The 18588-nt window shown below is 36.0% G+C and overlaps 2 protein-coding genes across 2 annotated transcripts in view; both read left to right on the forward strand.

Annotated features, from left to right (window-relative positions):
* Positions 1-1919, forward strand: part of tacr3l (tachykinin receptor 3-like) — a 62711-nt gene extending 60792 nt beyond the window's left edge. The window contains exon 15 of the mRNA XM_073945605.1: positions 1167-1919. The gene's annotated coding sequence lies outside the window, so the exon portion shown is untranslated. The remainder of the gene's footprint in view (positions 1-1166) is intronic.
* A 3788-nt stretch (positions 1920-5707) lies between these two features.
* Positions 5708-18588, forward strand: part of abca1a (ATP-binding cassette, sub-family A (ABC1), member 1A) — a 68096-nt gene continuing 55215 nt past the window's right edge. The window contains exons 1-5 of the mRNA NM_001309465.1: positions 5708-5865; positions 8417-8522; positions 10509-10602; positions 13625-13766; positions 14369-14487. Of these exons, the coding sequence (NP_001296394.1) occupies positions 8457-8522; positions 10509-10602; positions 13625-13766; positions 14369-14487 (421 nt within the window). The 5' untranslated portion in view covers positions 5708-5865; positions 8417-8456. The remainder of the gene's footprint in view (positions 5866-8416; positions 8523-10508; positions 10603-13624; positions 13767-14368; positions 14488-18588) is intronic.

Genomic DNA, 18588 nt, shown 5'->3' on the forward strand with positions numbered 1-18588 from the left:
AGAATAGAGAATATTAGAAATATTAGAATATTTTTTCCAACACATTTTTATTCATAATAGTTTTAATAACTTATTTCTAATAACTGATTACTTTTATCTTTGCCATGATTATAGTAAATATATTTTACTATATATATATATATATGAGTAATATAAAACTCTTAGCAATGTGATATGGCTGTATATCGGCACTTGTGGGAGGCGTGTGTTGGCACGAGGCTGCAGGCGAAGTGCTTTAGTGCACCCACCAGTGCCGATATACAGCCATATCGCACTGCTACTAGTGTGATATTGCGTTTATACAACAGTTTGACGGCCTAATTGTGTATATAAAAACAAAATCAAACATGGAGAGTCTCAAAAACCCTTTTGTATGAGGAACTACTTTCTTCCATGTTGGATTCAAATCATAAGCTGACAATTAAACAGCTGAGCTAGCATCTTTTAAACTTTAGATCTGTAGTGTCTGCTTTTTGCTGGCTGTATGTGGGCGGAGTAATACTTAAAAGGTAAAGAGGCTGTACGGGTGCTGATATTACTTAAATATAATATATATATATATATATATATATATATATATATATATATATATATATATATATATATATATATATATATATATATATATATATAATATAGATAGGCATAGATATGTTTTAATCTAGATTAATCTTGGAATCCATCTAGATTAAATAGACTCAACTGACTTCTGCTGAAGGCGTTCAGAATATGTGTGCTACCCAAATAGTAAGTCTTTGAGAACGGGTTTCTCAAGCTAGATGGTGCATTAGACCAGGGGCTCATCTCCTTTTTCCAAAATGCATCACAAACTGCTTGAGAAACTGTTCTACTATGATAATTAGTGTTGAAAATAAATGATGTTCAACCAGATGTACTTGTGTTTACTAACTGTTTATTTAGTTGAACATGAATTTTGAACTGTAGGCCTACATGAGCGTGGTTTAATAAATTCCTTAACACTCTCACCAATCCTTACTCCTTTTTTGTAGAATAGACGCAGCTCCCAACCCATCTTTGGCAATAGATTAACGGCGATATTTTTTCTAATCGCGCGATAAGAGTCTATGTTAACGCAGCACGTTAACGCAGATAACCGCCCATCATTTAATAATTTTCTTTTCGGCTAATTCCCTTTATTAATCTAGGGTCGCCACAGTGGAATGAACCGGCAACTTATACAGCAAATGTCTTACGCAGCGGATGCCCTTCATCACTGGTTGGACTTGTGGGGGAAACCAACTCGAACATGGGGAGAACATGCAAACTCCACACAGAAACCCCAACCGGTCCAGCTGGGACTTGAACCAGTGACCTTCTTGCTGTGAGGCGATAGTTCTAGCCACTGTGCCGCCCCCATACTTTATTTCTACACTACAAAACATTGCGCATGTGCAGTATAGACGGAATGTTCCATTATTCATGGGGGGCCTCTGTTTTGAAAAGAAGTAATAATCTTAAAGTCTTAACAGTTTTAGACAGATTTTACAACATATGATAGAAAATTATATATAAATATAAAAGAGCTTTATGATTAATATTGGCTTCTTGGCTTTGGTCGGGGGCTGCTAATTCCCCTGGGCCCTTAGTCCTAATATTCTGCAAATCTGCATCATTTTAAATATTATCATGATGCCACCCAGATACTTTTTAAAATGATAGTTATTGTAAAAATAATCCAATTTTTAATTAATCCTAATTTGATGCAAAATTGATTCATGACAACCCAGCCTTAACTCAACAGTTGTGTTTTGCTTATCTGACCCATTGCTGTGTTACAACAACCCAACTTTTTCTAGAGTGTTGAGAAAGAATGCTAGCTATCAGTAATTTGCAGTGTTGTCTCACAGCTTGAGGCGCTGTGTGTTCCTGGAGTTATACAATAAAAAACATACAACTGTAAAATGTTTTGCTCAATTATACCTTGCAAAACTGGTTCTGATTGATTTGCTTGATCATCTGCATTGTTAGAGTTTGACTCTGACTTAAACTGATACATTAAAGCTCACTTACAGTAATAACTTTGGTATTAAAAGCAGTGGAAGCCAAATCCAATTTTTATTACAATATATTATGTTTCTGACACATGCTTGAAGTGTTTGGACAATCACGATGCCCAATCAGAGCACTATTATTTAGTTTATTCAATTCACCTATAGCGCATGTGTTTGGACTGCGGGGGAAACCAGAGCCCCAGGACAAAACCCACGCCAACACGGGGAGAACATGCAAACTCCACAAAGAAACCCCAACTGGTCCAGCCGGGACTTGAACCAGTGATCTTGGACCAGTGCTAGCCACTGTGCTGCCCCATACTTTGTTTCTACACTGCAAAACAATTCTTGCTGGCTTATTCATTAATTCATTTTCGGCTTAGTCTCTATTTCAGGGCTTGCCACAGCAGAATGAAACGCCAACTATTCCAGCATATGTTTTATGCAGCGGATGCCATTCCAGCTGCAACCCAGTATAGGGAAACACCTATAAACACTCATTCACACACACTAATACACAAAGGCCAATTTAGTTAATCCAATTCCCCTATAGCTCATGTGTTTGGACTGTGGGGGAAACCAAAGCACCCGGTTCAGCCAACTGGTCCAGCCAGGACTCGAACCAGCAATCTTCTTGCTGTGAGGAAGCAGTGCTGACCACTGAGCCCACCTTTGCTGGCTTACATGTTTTAGTTAAACCAAAGGAGCTTTTCTAGTCATCTCAACTTACATCAATCACACTGACTGATACATCTTACGTTAAACTTTATAGAACTTAATTAGTTGAAACAGTATTAACTTCTTAAAATAAGTTAAAGGAACAAAATGATACATTTTTTTGTCATTGCATTTTTTACAGTGTATAAAAGTGTTTCTTTGAGTGATTTATAAAATAAGAGTGCATAAAAGAACTACTAGTACTATCACACACTATTTATGCTTTAAAATAAATTTCAAGAAAAAAACAGGATGCACTGATAGAGATGTGCTGTTTACATGAACTACAATTTCATTAATAGTTGACTTTTCAAATTATCCAGACCAGCGATGCGGAAAGTCCAGGGAATGCAGTGGGTCAGTGAAATGCATCTCCTGTATTGAACCAAACACTAAAGAGATGTGTATAAAAGTCACAAGCTGCTCCGGACTCTAAACCTTCGTTGTGCATATTCTTCAGCTGCGCTATGTTTTTAGTACATGGCATTGTATTTTGAGCGATAGGTGGATTTCTAGGCCACTTTATCAGCTTAATTCAATAGCTGGTGCTATATGTCTTTTTTTGTTCAGTATCTTCCCTCAAGGCCCTGCCCGGGGTTGTGTCTAAAGTCTTTTAAAGCTTGTCTTAATTTCTCAGAGGTCCTGGTGACCTAGAGATTTTTTTTAATTTCCCACACACACATTAAAATTGGGTTTTCAGCAGTTTTTTGGGGTAGTTGAATTGCTTTGTAAGTACCACTGCAGTACAAAGAATATGAACGCTTCCTTCACGCGTCACTAAATTTGTTTAGTTAAGTGAAGGATTAAAATTATTACTTACTCCCAGGGCCGTTTATATCAAAGTTGATATTTAGCCACTCCTTGTTGTTGTTTCGTACAGTAGTGGCGCAAGCTTTACTGGTACTCTTGGCCAACGACGGTTGTGCCGCCCTCTTGATGTTCATGCTGCCCTTTCGGTGATGAAAGTGAATTGGGGGGATGGGGGGTCTTCGTGCCACCCTTAGCAAGATGCCGTTCTGGGCAGTTGCCCACATTGCCCATGCTTAAATCCGCCACTGGTTTAGTGACATCAAATTTTGCCCAACCTGGAGGACCCAGACATACACACATATGCTACACAATTTAGCTTACCCATTTCTTTGGACTTTGGCAAACATGCAAACTCCACACAGAAATACCGTATAGCCCAGCCGGGAGTCAAACCAGCGAACTTCTTGCTGTGAGGTGACAGCACTACCTACCGCGCCACGGTTCCACCCTTATAGGAGTCAAATACAGCATTAAAATAGATACTGTGATCTTCAAGCTTGGTGCTCCAAAGGCTGAAATTTTCAACCCAGGCTCATTATGGATATGTACCCCTGGATACATTTCTGGAGAGCACCTAATACGTCCCTGGAGCTACGTTGTTTTGCAGTTTTTGTTTTCGCAAATACCCCAGAGGCTGCTGTGTACACTTTTTGAGATCTCAAATTTCTCTCGCGAGTGCCATTCGCACATGTTGTTCTCGCGTAAATCCACTAGAGGCCACTGTCGACTGACCGATTGACTGACCCATCCTCCTCCTAAACCCAACCAAAAGTATTTTCAAAAGCACTGATTGACTTGTTCTTCACCGGAATCAAATCCTGTCGTTGTGGTAAACTCCTCTCTGCGTTTCATGTCTATTGATGTACATGGCGACCCACTAAACAAACTGGTAACAGCGGGAAAGCTGTGCATACGGAGGTAATCGGTCAGTTGGTAAGCGAGAAAAGTAACTTCGTCATACAACCCTGTGGCGTTTGTTTTAAATATGAAATGCAGCTACGTACGTCTGGCTACATAATTTGTGATTTCCAGAAAACTATATGAGGGCTACATTTTCTGTTGCATCCCCTTCCCTTAACCCAACCGATAGTGTTTTCAAAAGCAATCCAGAAAAAGAATAGCCACCTCATTTTTACCACATTTTTTAGATCTTACCACATTCTCACCCTGTTATTTACTTGTTTAATGAATTTTTTTTGTATAACCTGCTTTCTGGAACCATTCTTCGCAAGATTTGAAACCCGTCAACGCTGTCAACTCCACTTTATGTCTCAAGATCGCCAACTTACGCAGTGAGCCACTGGGTAAACTGGTAATTATGGAAAAGCCGTCTACACAGAGGTAAGCAGTCAGATGTTAGTGCAAAAAGAAACAGAAGCCATCAACGGTGTCAATCCACCTCATAGCATTCGTTTGAAAGACTAAATGCAGCCATATGTACCTCTGGCTACATAATTCGTGCTTCACAATGAGCCTGTGTTGGAAATTTTCCAGGGCCACACACAAGATCTTTGGACAAAGCAAAGCATAAATGTGATTTAAAGGAGCTTTTGTCATTGTAGTCAACTCCTATTCATAGCAAAACATGTTAAACCAGTAAATCAGATTTTTTAAATATTTAATTATGTTTATTGACACTCGCTTTAGCATTTTATGTCCTGATGGTAGAAGTAATGAGTGTGGCTGAACAGGGCAAATCCATTTGAAGCAGTTAACCATCTGCCAACCAACCACTGCACTTCCAATTTCAGTGATATCTCTCAGATTATAATATAAGATATAAGGATTAAGTTAAAATGTTTGTATTAAGTTTATAATGCAAACAATATGGATTTAATATTAAAGTAGAATGAAATCCATAATGTTTGTAATATTTCAGTACTGAGTTGTGGATGTAAGTGCTTCCTCTGTGTAAAACATATGCGGAAATAGTTAGTGGTTCATTCCACCGTGGTAGCCCCTGATAAATAAGCCACTAAGCCGAAGTAAAATGAATGAATGTTTGTATTATGAACTCATACCGTGTATAATTGAACATGCTTCAAACAGTCTGGTTTTCAACGGACCAGCGTTGCCCTTTTAAGAGCTGTTTTGGGTCCGCACGTGCTTTCCATATATGGAGGCTCGAGCATTTGTCCGACAGTAACCTCGCGCATCGCTATAAAAGGATGGAGGAGAGGAAAAAGGTCCGTCCATAAGAACACAAAGCACCACCAGTACAATATCGCTCGGAGAGAGTTTAAACAGCTGCTTTATCCTCTCTTTTCTAAAAGGATTTACAGTTTATATGAAATAAGGAACAATCATTAAGGAGCAAGAAATAGCGGTGAGTAAAAGTATGGAGTTTCATTATTTTTGTGAAGTGCAAGCTCTCAAGTTTTGTTTTTTAAGTATTTATTAATTAATAATGTGCCTATACGTGCTATTCATGTCATGATAAATACATGTTGTTGTTGTTGTTGTCTGATTCAATTAAGCGACTGACGCATTTTATGAGTTGCGATGCACCAAAAATCTAAGATGCGAACATATTGAAAACATTTAAACAACCTGTCACGTTTTGTCATGTATTAGTTATACCGTATAAGCATCTAAATAAGTTAACCTGCTAATTATTTGTTTAGAAAAGCGCTGCTGTTTTTGTAAAAACTTGCGCGATCGAGTCTTTGTTGTAAACACTTGATGAGTTACGACGTGTTAAACGCGTCGTGACAGATGTTAATGTTCGATGAGATAAATATTGTTAAACTGTATATTCATTTTCATCCCTTTGAGAGAATGACAAGTTGGAAAGTGTTAAACAAAGAAGACTGTAAGTGTGTCTTCAGCATCTGCTTCGTATACGCGTGTCTGCTGTAAATGACCGAGAGTAACCTCTCTCCTGCGGAACAATGAAAAGCACACGGAGAGCCTCAGCTCCTCTGCATCTTTAAAACATCGCGATTAGAAACACTTTCAGTGAAAAAAACATCGCCTGCGGACTGCAATTCGGTGTATGAAGAAATGTCGATTCATATTTTTGCTACACAGAAATTCATGTCAAAGATTGAATGTTGTAAACAAGTGTAGCCAATATGTGGGGGCTGCTCGGATGGACTGGTCTTACTCTTCCTATTTCATACTAGTCAGTGCTCAAATGAGAATGACATTCTTTATTTTTCTTTCTTTAAGCCAAAATGAGCCCAAAATAAGGTGTTTTGCGGTGCATTATGTGGCTAAATTACGAAGCGATGGTAAAGAAAGCGGTAAACAAGCAGAAAAAAAGAGAAAATGGACTCGTCCACAAGGGACGCTCTTTATGTTTTGTATGAAAAACAAAAGCATTGAGCCTCGTTTGCCAGAAATGAAACACTAGTAAATAATCACTAACATGTATATGAAGCTAGTAACGAATCACTAACATATATATGAAAAGTTTAGATGTAAAAACCTCTAAATGCCGACTGAAATTTCCTCTAAACATTTTTATCAAGCTCATGTATGAAGGTTCAGTATTTTCACATTTATGTATGGCAAAGATTAAGTCCTTTTCATGGTCTTTAAAGTAAAATAACACAGCATAAACAAATGAAGCTGATTAAAATGTTCATTTTCAATGGAAATTTCAGACGGCACAGAGACTTTTGTATCTACTCTTTATATGTGATAATAATTGAGGAAAATAACACATTTGCTCATCGGATTTTTTCCATGTTGCTTTTAGTCATCTCTAAAAATAGCAGATTTGCTCATTAGATTGTTAGAAAATGTGATTTTTCAAGTGGCTTTCATTCTTTACTGAAAATATATGCCATCCTATGGTTTTCTCACTGTGTTTTAACACCACACAAGTTTATTATATTATTATATTTATTATATGTATGAAGAGTTTAGATGTAAAAAGCTCTAAATGCCATCTGAAATTTTCTTCTAAAATCAGCCTTTTTATTAAGCTTATGTTTGTAGGTTTAGTAATTTCACTTTTACAGCAAAGAATAATTCCTTTTATGGTCTTTTAGTGAAATAACACAACATAAACAAAGGAGGCTGATAAAAATCTTCATTTTCAATGTAACTTTCAGACGGCACAGAGGCTTTTGCATCTGAACTCTTCATACGTGTGATGATAATTGAGGAAAATAACACATTTGCTCATCAGATTTTTTCCATGTTGCTTTTATTTATCTCTAAAAATAGCAGATTTGCTCATTAGATTCTTAAAAAAATAATTTTACATGTGGCTTTCATTAATTCCTGAAAATATATGCCTACTTATGGTTTTCTCTGTGTTTTTAACAAGTTTTAAATGCGTACAAAAAATACTTTAAATCGTAAATTTAGAACCTGATGCATTTTCCGAGCAGAAAAAAATCACGTTAGTCATCCTAACAGTATCCTGACTCACGCATTTTGTTAGGAGTGACAGCATTCAGATTAATTGTAAAATGCATTACTGTGCAGTTTAAGCGAAACACCAGCAGGACATTGTGATAGTTGTGATTCAGTTCATTATGCAACATTACAGCCCACATACTGACATTGTTTCCTATTCACCTGATAACAGATAAGAGAAATGACTTGAAGATAAGCTACTGTATGCCTGTTATTTTTACCACGCTTACTTAAAAGCTGATTGAAATGAATCCATTTTGTCAAGTGCATTTTTTTGCAGTCAGCAGTCCCTTAATTCTCGGAAATACACAAGCAAAACAGCTGATATTGGGAAATTTGGGACATCTCTTGAATGTTTGCTTATCACAAAGTCCTCAATAGATAAAGATGGCATGACTTGTGTTGTCTGGATTTGAGTGCTTCATAGAGAACCATCAGTGGAAACAATTTGAGCTTGGCTTCACTAGTTTGACATCTATTTTTTTGATTGTTTATTATCTTGACAGCTTCTGTAAGGCGGCACGGATAGTGTGTATCCGTGGTAAGATGGCTGTCTCCACTCAGTTGGGTTTACTGTTGTGGAAGAACTTCACCTACAGACGGAGACAGACTGTAAGTTCATACCAAATGTATTTAGCAATATAAAGAGTAAATATGCTTATTCAGCTAAGATGTGGCATATGGAGTCCCTATAGGCTGCCGAGGTTGCAGAGGTCAGCAACAGATGCTGCATTATGCGAAATCATTAACCCTGTGTTGAATGGATTTCATGAATAAAAAAAAACATTCAATAGATTCACGCATCTTCTAAGTTGCTGTTGAAGTTACTGTGGATTATTTGTAGACAGTTTTCATATATGCATGCAAAATGATTGCCAAATCAAATATAAGTGCACGAATAGGAGGTACAGCAAATGAACAAGATGCATTTCATGAACAAAAAACATATAAATGAATGATTTGACACCTCAAATTTTAAAGTATTGAAGTAGTTGTTGATTATTTGTGATTAGTTGTCATATATGTATGCAAAATTATAGCAAAACCAAATATAAATGCATGAATAGGAGTTTCAGCAAATGAACAAGATGCATTTCATGCATAAAATGCATTTCATGCATAATTTGACAGCTGAAATCTTTAAACAGGGTATCTGTGGGGTATTAAAAAGTCTTAAATTCCAAAAACTAAATATTAGGCTTTAAAAAAGTCTTAAATTCATTAAAAATATTGTCTTATTGATTTAAAATAATTTTAAATAGGTCTTAATTTTCTTTGTTTATGCAAAGCCACTCAGTCGATCCAACACACATCCAATCACCGACAATACATCTCAATTAAACTTTAAGCTAAACTCTATTTATAACTAAGATTATAACAGTCAGTTTTGCATACATTTAGTTTATCAAGGTTTTAATTGACGTTATGTAAATAAAAATAAAATAAAAAAATAAAGTAAAGGTCTGCTTGATTGTGACAAAAGTGGACCTTTTAAAATAATAAGTAATTATTTTAAATATTTTTTAAAAGTAATTTAAATATGTTACTAAGAAATAACTAGTTTTTTTTTTTTTTTTTGATGGGACAAGTACATTTTTTTTTTATTGCTGGGCCATTACAAAAAAGCCTTAGCCTTTAGCCCTACATAAGTCTAACGTTTCATTCTTGGTGAAACCTGCAGAAACCCTGTTGAAGTTGAAGTAATTGTCGATTATTTGTGATTAGTTGTCATATATGCATGCAAATTGAAAGCAAAATCAAATATAAATGCATGAACAGGAGGTTCAGCAAATGAGCAAGTTGCCTTTCATAAGTAAAAACATACAAATAAATGATTTGACACCTCAAACGTTTAAAGTCGCTGTTGAGGTAATTGTTGATTATTTGTGTAGTTGTCTTATGTGCATGCAAATGATACATATATGAAAACTGCATATAAATTCATGTAAAGTATAATGCACAATGTATTTCATCAATCAAAAAACATACCAATGAATGATTTGAATGATTTTAAATGAAGTAATTGTTGATTATTTGTGAATAGTTATTATATATGCATGCAAAATGATAGCAAAAATAAATATAAATGCAAGAATAGAATACAGCAAGTGAGCAAGATGCATTTCATGCATGAAAAACATACAAATGAATGATTTGACTCAAATTTGTAAAGTCGCTGTTGAGGTAATTGTTGATTATTTGTGTAGTAGACTTATGTGCATGCAAATGATACATATATGAAAGCCGCATATAAATGCATGAAAATGATAATGCACAATGTATCAAAAAACATAACAATGAATGATTAGAACGATTTTAAATGAAGTATTTGTCGATTATTTGTGAATAGTTATCATATATGCATGCAAAATGATAGCAAAACCAAATATATTTGCATGCTCAGGAGGTACAGGAAATTAAGACGATGCCTTGTCAACAGGAAACCCATCAGCTGTCATGGTTAAACTGGATTTTCTTGACTCCGCTAGAATGAATAGAAATCTGAATACAGTCCATTAGGGAGGAACCAAAGCAATCGGGATGAAGAATGAAAACAAATAAGTCAGAAATCAGACTTCTGTGTTCTTTCTGTTTCAGATTCAGCTGCTGGTCGAGATCATATGGCCACTTTTCATCTTTTTCATCTTGATATCTGTCAGACTCTACTATCCGCCATACGAGCAACATGAATGTAAGATGGATTTATCACAATACAACTCACTTGTGTCTTTCTTGTCCAAAACTACAAACTCTTATATAAACCAAATGTAACCCTGGAGCACAACAACTTAAGTCTTAATTACAAGTCTTAAGTTAAGTCCTAAGTCTTAATCACGAGTCTTAAGGTGTAGGAATAACCAAAAATACATTGCAATGATCAAAATGAACGATTTTGTTTACATGCCAAAGTAAAGATCTGCTCTGATAACTTTTAATGTTGGGAAGTAAGAGTAATTTTTATTGACATTTGTAGTAGTTTGAAACCATACACAACATGACTAAAGTCTTGTCATTGACCACAGTTGTAAGAGCAACAAATAATAATAACTTGACTTCTAGTTGATCAATTGGAAAAGTGGCAGAAGGTAGATTTGTTTGATGAATCATCTGTTGATCTGCATCCCAATCATCACAAATACTGCAGAAGTCCTACTGGAACACACATAAACCCAAGATTCCCACTGAAATTAGTCAAGTTTGGTGAAGAAAAAATCATGGTTTAGGGTTACATTCAGTATGGGGGCATGCGAGAGATCTGCAGAGTGGATGGCAACATCAACAGCCTGAGGTATCAAGACATTTGTGCTGCGCATTACATTACAAACCACAGGAGAGGGCAAATTCTACAGCAGGATTGCGCTCCTTCTTAAACTTCAGCCTCCACATTAAAGTTCCTAAAAGCAAAGAAGGTGAAAGTGCTCCAGGATTGGCCAGCCCATTCACCAGACACGAACATTATTGAGCATGTCTGGGGTAAGATGGAGGAGAAGGCATTGAAAATGAATCCAAAGAATCTTGGAGAAGACTGCTTTCTTTGGCATTCCAGATGAATTTATTAATAGGTTATTTAATAAGCATGATCATATTTTATTTTGGTAAAATAGGCATCATCTAGAGGCCTTTGCCTTTCATATAAGCCACGTCTGATAACATATGATCTACTACAATTCAAGTTATTATTTGTTGCTCCTTAAACTTGGATAGGCGACAAGACTTTTGTCAGGTAGTGTACATTGTCTGTTGATAATATGGCATTTAAATGGCAAAATTACGATACAAAAACCATAAAACTTCCTTTTTTTCTGCCTTTGCATAGATTTATTTCTGTACATTATTTCTATACAATATTTTAAGCTAAAAATCATTTGCATATTAAATAAAGATCATGTTTCATGATGACATTTTGTCAATTTTCTACTGTAAATACATATTGGAACTTAATTTCTGATTGGTATGCACTGCTAAGAGTTTATTTTGAAACACTTGAAAGGCGATTTAATCAATATTTTAATATTCCACATATTTAAATAGTTGTATTTTGGCCAAATAATTTCAAATCTTAGCGAACCACTTATCAATAGGAAGCTTATTTATTCAGAGAAAAATTCCCAAAAGGTAAATCTTGTCACAAAAATTAACAAAAAAGACTGTTAATTTTCATTTTGCACTACTTGCACTGTAAAGCTGACAGATTGCTCTTAATGCACTGCATTTAATGTCACAATGATACAGTTTGTGTGCTTGTGTCGCTGTGCCTCATTCAAGTGTTAATATTTGCTCCTCTTTGGAAATCACGCAGTCCCCAGAGGGGGTCAAGGACAGCAAAACAGCTCCAGGAACAGCGTGAAATGTCAACTATATCGCAAGAGCCCAGCTTTCTTGCAACGTGTCGTTTCCTGTACTTTGAGCCAGGCTAACTAAACGCTCACTTATCTTGAGTTAATTCAAAATCTGAAAAACAAATGCCAGTCTAATAGGAAAGAAATAAGGCTGTAGATCTGGTTTGTGGAAACGTACACTCTTCAAACAAACATTATTTACATTAGGGAGAGGATTTCTGGAGGATTCTGTGATGGAATTATGTTGCAAATTACGCAAACTGTGATGATGTCTGTATGCGTGCATAGATGGTGTAATATATCCTTGTTATTAAACTTGAAGAAATGTGCTAAACTACTTTGTTATCTATGAATCCTTTAAAAATATGATATGAATGCATTTGTCTGATACTTTTACTCAAGTGTGACTTGTAAATAAGAAACGAAGACAATATTTTCAATGAAACAAAAATGTAAAGCAAGAATGAAGGCAACAAGAGAAGTAAAAACCTTTTTCATTAGCTAACAATTGAGTTTATCTCAAAATTAATGTGTTTTTCATGTTTATGTGTGTTTTTGAATTGCATTTAGGGATATTACGCTCTCCTCTGACAACGTTTGATGTTTAGTTAGTTTAACTAAGTAATTGTATTGACATTTTTAGAAGTTCCGATATGATACGATACGATACGATACAAAAACCAAGTAATGAGAAGACTTTTTCTGTTATTGTACAGATTTATTTACCTTATTTCAAACAATATATTTATATTTCAATATGAAAATGTTTTATTTATATATATTGTTTGACACGTTAGCCTGCGGGATTCTAACATGACTTTATCGAACTCAAGTGTAGAAATCATAGGAGTAATTTAAATATACTATAGCTTTTTTTCTATTATTTATATTGTGATATAAATTAAAATGGCAGCACAGAGGCTTAGGGGTCAGCACTGTGGCCTTACAGCAGGAAGGTCGCTGGTTCGAGTTCCGGCTGGGTCAGTTGGCATTTCTGTGTGGAAATTGCATGTTCTCCCCATGTTGGCGTGGGTTTCTGGGTGCTCTGGTTTCCCCCAAAGTCCAAAGACATGCGCTATATAATAAACTAAAATTAGTCGTAGTGTATGAGTGTGAATGTGAGTGCATATGGGTGTTTCCCAGTACCGGGTTGCAGCTGGAAGGGCATCCGCTGCGTAAAACATAGGTTGGAATAGTTGGTGGTTCATTTCGCTGTGGTGATCCCTGATAAATAAGAGACTAAGCTGAAGTAAAATTAATTCATTAATTAATTGTATACCTACTTTAGATTACCACAAAAGGTGTTTCAAGTTTATTTTAAAAAGAATTAAGGAGTTAACAACATCAACCTGATTGCTTTGTCCTGTTTCCCAGGCCATTTTCCCAATAAGGCTATGCCCTCTGCAGGGACTTTACCGTGGGTTCAGGGCATCATCTGCAATGCCAACAACCCCTGCTTTCGCTACCCGACTCCAGGAGAGACGCCCGGGGTTGTGGGCAACTTCAATGACTCCATGTAAGTATATCAGTCTTAGGATTAAAACATACTAAGTTGAAGTCAGAAGTATTAGCCCCCCATATATATTTATTCCCTAATTTTTGTTTAACATATAGAAAAAATTTTTTCAACACATTTCTAAACATAATAGTTTTAATAACTCATCTCCAATTACTGATTTATTTTGTTTTTGCCTTGATGACAGTACTTAATATTTGACTAGATATTTTTAAGATGCTAGTATTCAGCTTAAAGTGACATTTAAAGGCTTAACTAGGTTCATTAGGTTAATTAGGCAAGTCATTGTATAACGATGGTTTGTTCTGTAGACTATCGAAAAATATATAGCTTAGGGGGCTAATAATATTGACCTTAAAATGGTTTTAAGAAATTAAAAACTGCTTTTATTTTAGCTGAAATAAAGCAAATAAGACTTTCTCCAGAAGAACTAATATTATAGGAAACACTGATAATTTCCATACTCTCTTAAACATCATTTGGGAAATAATTGAAAAAAGGGTGAATAATTTTGATTTCAACTGTATAATACACTGCTAGTGCTTACAAAAACAGTCCACAAGAAGCGTCCCTCATATATGTGTCACTGTGATTATTTACAGCATCTCCCGACTGTTCACCGATGCCAAGAAAATTCTCCTCTACAGCCAACAAGACAAGAGCTTCGAAGGTTTCAAAGGACTCGTTCGAGCCTTGAGAAAACTGCAGAGAAACACTGAAGGTATGTCACTTTCACACATTTAAAGATACACTTTCTTAACACTCAGTTTTTAATAAACTAGATGTTATTCTTGAATGCAGGTAAACTATTGTTCATAATGTTTGGGGTCTGTTAGATGTTTTAATGGTTGTTGGTTCAAATCCTGGCTGGGCCAGTTGGCCGTAGTGTGTGTGTGAATGAGTGTGTATGGATGTTTCCTTGTACTGGGTTGTTGCTGGAAGGGCATCAGCTGCGTAAAACATATGCTGGAATAGTTGGTGGTTCATTCTGCTGTGGCGACCTCTGATAAATAGGGGACTGAGTCGAAGGAAAATGAATTGAATGACTGTAATTTATTTTTGAGATGCAAAGTTGGATTTTAAACCTCGGCTCAGTTGGTGTTTCTGTGTGGAGTTTGCATGTTCTCCCTGCGTTCGCGTGGGTTTCATCCGGGTGCTCCGGCTTCCCCCACAGTACAGGTGAATTGGGTAGAATAAATTGTCCGCAGTGTGTACGAGTGTTTGAGTGAATGTTTGTGTGTGGATGTTTCCCAGAGATGGGTTGCGGCTGGAAGGGCATCCGCTGCGTAAAAACTTGCTGGATAAGTTGGCGGTGCATTCCGCTGTGGTGACCCTGGGTTAATAAAGGGACTAAGCCATCAAGAAAATGAATGAATGAATGAATGAAGTTGGATTTTTTTGCGTTATTACTAGTCCTCAGTGTTGTGTGATGCTTCATGATGATCAAGGTAATATGAATCATGCTTAAATGCTGATTTGATGCTTAAGAAATGTTGATGTTGTTATCCTTGTTGTTGTGTCAACCCTTTATTTTCTTATGGAAATTGAGCAATTAAAGGTACAGCATATATTTAAAATAGAAGTTATTTGAAACCATTTCTGTAATGTAACTTTCTAAAATGCAAATATGCCGGACAAAGGTATTGAAGTAATTTTTAAAGAAAAGTGCATTTCACTAAGTTTATAGTTAGGGTTATTATATTATAAGTAGAAAAAAGACTCCTTCGTGTAATCATTAAAGGATCAGAAGAATCAATACATTGAATCAGAATCATCAGTGTCCTGTAAATCAAGTGATGTGAAAGTACAAAACCTGCATCAGTTCCTGTTCTGTTATCATGCATCTCAGTCACTTATTTACTTTTACATATAATTATTTACTTTCATATATAATTATTTACTTTCATTTATAGTTATTAGCTTTCATATATAACTTTCATATATAATTATTTACTTTCATATATATAAATATTTACCTTCCTATTTATCTTGGTATTGGTTGATGACTGGCTGGGTCAGTGTGTGGTGAAATTTAACAAATCTCCAAGTTTTAATTCCAGACTCAGTAAACTCGACATAATAATGAAAACATCAGGGATTTGTGTGTGTCTGTTTCCTGTCTGAACATCCGGTTTAGGTGCGGTTCCTCGTTTGAGGTTCACCATTGAAGGTCAGATAGGAAACATCTCTTATATTAGTCATTTTCAAATGCTGAAGTGGAAAAAAGTGGACGGTTGTTGCATTATATGGTTAAAATGTGTTTTTAATGCAATGCTATGATGTTTCTGTGCAGTGTTTTAAGTGGTAACCAGTTAAAATCTGTATTATATTTTAGTTTATGCGAGGTTGTAGGATATTTACACTCCGTGATGATATTATATATGTTGTTTTAATGACGAGCAAGCTGACATTATTCCTCGCTTCGCCAAAACAAACAAAAACATGTGCTGAGAGTCCAAAAGTGTGTGTGTGTGTGGCGAATGTCACGATGCTGTAATTCAAGTTGAAAGCAAAAAACGGGTTGTTTTTTCATCTTTATAAGATGTGATATAATTAAATTATTTCACACAAGAGTGCAGTTTTCTCAAATATCAGCATGTGCTCAGAAATATGATGTTGATTTTATACAATAGATCAACAAACATGTTGCACATCTCTGCATCTCAGAGTAACATGTTTTGTTCCTGAATGAATCTGTTTTCTGAACTAATCATTTGAGTCAATGATTATTCATAAACAGTAACTTGCTTCATTATAAAGCTATTCTTAAACAATTTGACTTGGCTTTCTTTATTTTACATAAGTGGAAATTTATCTTAGGCTTCACCTCATCATTTCATCAGAAAGCAGAATCCTTTGTTCGCTGTTGCTTCAGCGTGACTGAGGACAGTTGAATGTGCTGGCCGGTTTGTGTTTGGCTAATAAATGACAATAGGCTAGTTTTTTATTTAAAACTTGACCAGCACCCTTTTTTCTTATGATTTATTACGTAATAAATTTGTATTTGAAAAAAAAAGTATTATTCTCAGTTTTTTTTTCTAAATCTTTAGGAATTGTTTTTGGTACATCAAAAAATGTGGTTGATGACCATCTGACAAGCTAATTCAGCAAGAAATGGTGCTTAAAAAGTATTTAAACCTCATAATTCAATAGAAAATGAGGCTAATAACTCCAAAAAGTTCTATATTTTTAGGAAAAAAGAACCACCCATTTCACCAGGCTGCTACGGGCTTGGATTGATTATCAAAACAAGCTAATTTTTTGTTTTTGTTTTCAATTCAGCTTTATTTGTATAGCGCTTTTACAATGTAGATTGTGTCAAAGCAGCTTCACATAAATGGTCATAGTAACTGGAACAGTGTAGTTCAGTTTTTAGTGTTTAAGTTCAGTTCAGTTCAGTTTAGCTCAGTTCAGTGTGATTTAATCATTACTGAGAGTTCAAACACTGAAGAGCAAATTCATCGATGCGTAGCTCTACCAATCCTGAACCATGCGAGGCAGTGGCGACAGCGGAGAGGGAAAAAAAACTTCACCTGATGGGAGTGAAGAAAAAAAACCTTGAGAGAACCAGACTCAGTTGGGCACGACCATTTTAATTTCTCCGCTGGCCAAAAGTCTTGTGCAGAGCTTTAGTCGCCGTGGTGGAGGCTGGAAGATGGCCTCAGCAAGACTCTGTCCCTGTGGATTAACTTGCAGAGATTATTTATTCACCTTAAGAATAACTATAACACATTAAGAACAACAATTATTCCCCTTAAGATTAACAATATTCACTTTAAGAATAATAATAAGAAAAAGCTAGCAAAATAAACACTGTAAATTTGGAATTCACGGGGACAAATGCAATCAAATCCTAACTGAAAAATTTACTTTTTTATGATTTCAGTACCAAAATTGGTTCTTTTAACAACCCTGGTGTAAACATATAGCTTTAGACTATGTCCTCAGGTTAGCCCGAGACTTGTGGGAGTTTTCGTCTCCTCTCAGTTGACAGCATTTAATTAATTTTCCCGGAGGAGCCGCTGTTTGCACCTGGGGCCTGAGGAATAGGATGGGTAATTTGCTCAGAGTGGATTAGAAAGCCTCAAGAGTCTCTGTGGTTAAACATGATCATTTCATGCCACAGAAACACTTGCGCTTCATATGTGTGGTCATTTTGAGCCCGGAGAATGTATCTGATATATACTAATGACAAGCTGCGATTTGCATATGCACAAAATCCTACACCCTGCAACCCCTGAAATCGTGTAAACCCATTTGCCCTAAACAAGCTGGATCAGAGAGTGGCCTGCAGTAACCCCCAGAGAGAGAAAAGCGACCGACTCAAACCAGTTCATTCCGATGGCTCTTCTGGAATGTTCTGACTCGCAGCACAATGAGCTCTGTGAGGAACAGGAGCCGCTTTCTGCCTTTTGTTTTGCCTCCTTTTACCGTCGACAAGTTTGCACGATGAAGTGAGAATCATGAGCTCGTGACTGTTGCGGAAAACCCGAACGCAACGCTTCATCTGCATTACATCACTCGCTTCATCATCGAGTTGGGAATTGCAGTGGAGTCATGCTTTTCACAATGTTCTGAACGACACCCTTTGTTGAAAACTAACATTATTCATGGTGCAGTCATGGATTTATGTAATTAATTTAATTATAAAATAGCATTTTGTGCTGTTAGTCCGCGGGATTCTGACATGACGTTATCAAACTCATGCGTGTAAATAATAGGAGAAATTCAAATAAACTTTAGCAATGTCTTCAAATGTTAATATTATTTTAGATTATACTCTGGGAGCATGGTGGCTCAGTGGTTAGCACTGTTGAATATC

This window comes from Danio rerio, chromosome 1 (assembly GCF_049306965.1).
Source record: "Danio rerio strain Tuebingen ecotype United States chromosome 1, GRCz12tu, whole genome shotgun sequence".
In the NCBI taxonomy this organism is placed as follows: Eukaryota; Metazoa; Chordata; class Actinopteri; order Cypriniformes; family Danionidae; genus Danio; species Danio rerio.